This window comes from Gossypium hirsutum, chromosome D04 (genome assembly GCF_007990345.1).
Source record: "Gossypium hirsutum isolate 1008001.06 chromosome D04, Gossypium_hirsutum_v2.1, whole genome shotgun sequence".
NCBI classification, from domain to species: Eukaryota; Viridiplantae; Streptophyta; class Magnoliopsida; order Malvales; family Malvaceae; genus Gossypium; species Gossypium hirsutum.
The window spans coordinates 51,241,042-51,246,104 of record NC_053440.1 but is presented as its reverse complement, the minus strand read 5'-3'; the positions used below and the strand labels follow the sequence as shown (position 1 = coordinate 51,246,104).

General features: G+C 32.2%; 1 protein-coding gene across 4 annotated transcripts; it reads right to left on the bottom strand.

Moving 5' to 3' along the window:
* Positions 1-404: 404 nt before the first annotated feature.
* Positions 405-3,301, bottom strand: LOC121215928 (transcription activator GLK1). 4 transcript variants are annotated; one of them, XM_041090818.1, is made up of 6 exons: positions 2,374-3,301; positions 1,921-2,064; positions 1,321-1,665; positions 1,126-1,233; positions 931-1,023; positions 405-856 (listed from the first exon to the last, which is right to left on the bottom strand). In XM_041090818.1, the coding sequence occupies exons 1-6, from the start codon at positions 2,851-2,853 to the stop codon at positions 707-709; spliced, it is 1,320 nt and encodes a 439-aa protein (XP_040946752.1). In that variant the 5' UTR covers positions 2,854-3,301; the 3' UTR covers positions 405-706. The 4 variants fall into 4 exon arrangements, with proteins under 4 accessions (XP_040946752.1, XP_040946753.1, XP_040946754.1 ...); XM_041090819.1 differs by having other exon boundaries at positions 1,921-2,061; positions 2,374-3,300; XM_041090820.1 differs by having other exon boundaries at positions 1,177-1,233; positions 2,374-3,294.
* Positions 3,302-5,063: the final 1,762 nt, after the last annotated feature.

Here is a 5,063-nt window from a genome sequence, read left to right as displayed (position 1 = left end):
TCACTAAATTATCAAAAAAATTATTTTTAATATCCAATTATGAACCCATTTTAAACTTGTCTTTTTTTTTTTTACACATCTCCACGTGATATTCTGGAAACCTTTTTTGGAGTAATAAAATTTCACTCCCTTTCAGTTTTGAAAGTAAACAATTAATCGCAGTGTTAATACATTTCGTCTAATAACAAATTATGTGAATATCACGTGTATTATGATTTATGTCATACATACACATGTTTAAAAATGGCTGAAAGAATATTTTTTTAGGGTAAGTATTAATTAAATTTAAACAATTTTTTAATTTATAAAATATTTTTAGTGAAAATTAATAATTCTTTATTATTTTCTAATTTTTCTAAAAATAATTTTCAAAAATTTGAACCAATATTGGAAACTGAAAATAGAAATCAAACTTATCCTTAATTAGTATTTAAAAACCTAAAAATAAATCAAACACTTATCCCTTGTATAATTTTGGGATTTAGATTGATTTTGCCATAGATAAGTCACCTAATACAATAAAATGTTAACCGTAAAACCATTACAAAAATTGGCTTTACTAACACACACAGGATCGGCAAGCTTGATAAACAAATTTGTCCAACAAGAAGCAAGGTTTTACAGAAAAAGGAAAAGGAAATTAGATTTCCACATGAAGCTAAGGCCGGGAAATGTCGTCGAATTAAGGGTTTTTCCGCATGGGGGATCAAGCACAGGAGGGTGGTATCTTGGGCACTCCTTGACGTTGCAACTCTCCTAATACGCTATCTGTAGATGGCGGCTTTAGTCCAAGAGGAAGGGGCAGCCATGGCTTTGTTAAAACGTCTCCTATAGCTGCATCTATGCTCTCTTTCGACTGTATAATTCACAAACTATTGTAAGAACCTTTTATACGAAAAGGTAGTTGAAATCAATGTGGAAACATCTTACCGGATGGAAGTCAATGAGAGGGTGGGGTCCTGATTGTCCGCCAGTACCGTGGTGGTGGGGAGGAATGCCCGGGACCGGTGCTGCACGGAATCTCTGCAAGGAAACCACCAAATCCACTTAGTCTTAAAAGCTTCATCAATCTATAGTTGCAGATGCCAAAACATAATACTACTAGCTAGCAAGTATGAATCTCACGGTTGAGATACAAACAGGTAAGATGCTGCCAAAACTGGAGTGATTGTTTACCGTTGGTGCTATTGGTTGTGGAAAGCAAGGTGTTCCTGGGGTTAGCCCATTTGATACCTATACAATGAGATAAAATAAAATAAAATAATTATTAAAATCGATACTTTTAATTAGGTGGATGGGAAAATGCTGATTAGAGCTTACACGTTGGTGGTGATGATGCCAAAACGAGGGGTTAGCTGGTGGAGGTCCCCATGTAGACTGTGGTGGCTGCGGGGGTTGGGATGTTGTGTGAGCTGGATGTTTAGTCCATAAGTGCACGAGGGATTGATCCAAGGTGGGATGACCCCATACATGCAAAGGCCTAAAGTGGTGGTGGTGCATGGGTGACATCGGCGGGAAACCCATAGTAGGTGCAAGCCAAGGACTTATATCTCTCTTGCCTCCACCAACGGGGGTGGCAGCACCACCGTACATTTGTCTCCTCTGGGTCCAATTTGCGGCCTCCGCCTCACGGGCTAGCAAATGCTTCCGATGAGATCTATATTTCTGCACAACAAGACATAAAAAGGTTTTACATAAAATAAATAATTCATTGAAATACTACTTTCTTTTTCTGAAACTTTTAATCAATCCTATGCATATCTCGAAACAGATTCTGCAGAAAAAGTAAACATAATAATTCCTACCTTCAAAAGGTAAGAAACAAACTACAATACTATATATCGAGAGATTCAACAGGTACTAAAGGCATGAAATATGAATAAGTAGGAAAAAATAAAGAATATTTGGGAGTGAAAGTACTTGAAGATGACTGGCAATGTTATGGCGAGTGAGACAATCGATTCCCATAAGCTCTAAAATTCTTGAAGGCACCGCCTTATCCACCCCGAGCTGCTCCACTGCTTGAACGAACCTCCTGTGCAACTCTGGCGTCCAATCCACCTTCTTCACATAATTCAACACATCATTAAACTAATCAAAACAGTACTTTATCCTATCCAGATCTCTGAAGAAAAAAAAACAACTAATGTAAATAGCTTTTCAGAGGGCCTCTCTCACTCTTCTCTTGTTTACAATTCACATACTTCCATGATTCTCGTGACATCTTCACCTTCCCTGGAACCATGTTCTGGTCCATACTTGTGAAAGCGAGAGACCAGTTTCTAGGTTCAATCTTAAGACAATTAAAACCTAATTACTCGAGTATGCTTATGCTAGTACTACTTTCAAGTACTTATGGTAAATTTTCATTACCTTCGTTTTTCGCTTGCCTTGATTGTTATTCTTTGCTTGTGCTGCTGACGATTTTCTTCCCTTAATAGCATATTTAGAAGGCGTTTTATCAACTGCATTAGGTTCCTCTCTTTTGCTGAAAATCTCCTCGCCTTTGCTTGAGCTCGAACCTGACCCCGAACCCGAAATTTTATCTTCTTCTTCCTCCTCCTCTTTCCTTTGGCTACTATCCTCGTCAGTTTTTTCTACTGAAGTGTTCATTGATTCCTCAACATCACATCTACTGGTGGGTAAATCTGCAAGAATTTCAGGGTCCATCTCCAAATCCGGTAACATATCGCCTTCATCGATGCCGATAAAAAGATCATCGAAATCAATACTCTCAAGTAAATTCCCCTCGGCGAAGTCTGGGAACTCTTCAGAGCTAATAATACTGAAACTCTCCATCTTTCCTTTGTTCTCGTCATTCCTTGTGTTCCTCAAAGGTGACACAGCTAGCATTAATACAGTTCACTCTTTTTTTCTCCTCCCCCTCAAAGATGAAGAAAAGAAAAAGAGACTTAAATCCAAAAGTTACGTTGATATCCGTTATGCAGATATATAGTATAGCATGGAAACTGATACAGGCTAAGGGGACAATGGGTACGCTTAATGAAATTGGTGGGGTTTTGTAGTTGCTGCTTGCTTACACAGAAAATCTGAAAATGGAGTGTGGAAAAGATTGGATCTACACCACAACTTGGGTTGAGATCTCTGGGGTTTTTTTTTTTGCTTGTTTTTACGTTTTTTGTTTCGTATGTATACGCACTAGTTGCAAGGCAATTAATTTCGGCTTTCCTTTTTTGTTCTTTAAAAAAATAAAAATGGCTGAAATTCTTTAAATTTGTGGATGGCCTTTTTTAAGAAATTTGTGAAGTTTTTGCAGAAACTGAATCTCGTGCTGGTGAGCTGTTATTTAAATTCATTTATGTTGTATAAGAAAAAAGTTTGCTTCAAGAAAGAGAGAGAAAAGGGGGAGAAATTGATGTCACAGTGGAAACGGATTGAGATATGCATGAAAAGAAAGGGATGGATGGGTTTGATAACATTTTCATTTCTTCAAATATTATAAATTTTTGTTAAGAATTTGAAAATTTTAATCCAGTTCTTAAAAATAGTAAATAAATTTGTTCCGTTAATTTCAATTATCAATCATATATTATATGTATTGTTGTAGATTTAGTTTATATTCTTCAATTAAATTTTTATAAGGCAGGGTACTTTTTGAATTTTAAAATTCCAATCTTCATGCAAAATGACAATCATTAATCTGTTTACTGAATTTTTAGTGAGAAATATGTAAAAAAATAAGCTGTCATGGTCATGATGACATCGTAGATTGATTGATAATATGGCACATTGACCAATTGTTGACTAATATTGCCCTGCATTGACTAGTAAAAAAAATCATTAAAAGTTATTTTAAAAGAAGTGTAAAATATTATTTAAAAATGAAAAAGAACTTTTAAAATTATAAAAAAATTAGTTAAAAAGTTTTAAATTTTATTTAAAAATATAAAATTATTAAAAATTTGTTAAAAATATAAGCATTGTAACTTTTTAAAAAATGTATAAAATTGTGAAAGCTAATAAAAAATTAAAAAATGGTTAAAATTTTCGAAGAGTTTAAAATTTTGAAAATCATAAAAATTTTAAAAAATTGTAAAAATTATAATAATCTTTAAAATGTATCTTAGAACAATCTTCTAATATTTAAATCCAATGGATGTTTTCTAATTCAAAGTTTAGTTCATTTGTCAATTTTTCCGAGCATTATATTGAAAAATTTTCAATTAGACAACCGAGGTTTAATCAACTAAATAATGCATGAATTCTGTGGGCATAGAGATGAATCTTCAATCTCTTTAGTTGAACAATATTGCGCTCTTTATTATAATATTTTTTTGCAATTTTTACATTTTTAATCATTTTTAAAAATCTTTTGATGAATTTCACAAATTTTTAATATTTTTATTACTTTTTACATTTTAAAAAATTGCAATGTTTATATTATTTAACAAACGTTTAAGAATTTTTACAAAATTTTCAATATTTTAAATTATTTTTAATTTTTTTTAAAATTTTTTGAATATTATTTTACTAGTTTTATAATTTTGAGTAATATTTTCAAGTTTTTTTTATTTTTAATTATTTTTACAAATTATAAATCATTTTTAATGATTTTTTTACCAATAAACATCGATGGATCAATGCTGGTCAACTTGATAAACATGTCACATAATCGACGTGTCATGTAATTGGCCAACTTTTTATTAACGTTGATAGTTTTTAGGTACCAAAACATGTAACAATGCATAGTTTACATACTATAAATGTAGTTAACAATGAATATATAAAAGAAAAAAAAAAGTTAAAGTGCGAAAGTGATAAAATAAATATAGTTGAGGGGATAATTGTAAATCTAAAACATCGATACCATGTGTGCTAAACCAACTTATTATTATAAGTTCGAGGTCTCTATTTGATGATGCAAACGTTTAATCATAACAGTGTATTTTTGACATTGTAACTTTTAATCATGCATTGAAATTAACAATGGACCAAGGAAATACCAATTTCACAATTGATAAATTAAATAAAAAAAATAACAACAAGAACTCTAAAAACCTATAAAGAAATATGGGATTTACTTACTGTGAGATAGCAAGAAA

Excerpts from the sequence above, each read along its gene's own strand:
- LOC121215928 (XM_041090818.1), bottom strand. The coding sequence starts at position 2,853 with ATGCTAGCTGTGTCACCTTTGAGGAACACAAGGAATGACGAGAACAAA. Across the intron at positions 1,666-1,920 it reads ACATTGCCAGTCATCTTCAA|AAATATAGATCTCATCGGAA; the intron begins GTACTTTCACTC and ends CTTGTTGTGCAG. Across the intron at positions 1,234-1,320 it reads GGCATCATCACCACCAACGT|GTATCAAATGGGCTAACCCC; the intron begins GTAAGCTCTAAT and ends CTCATTGTATAG.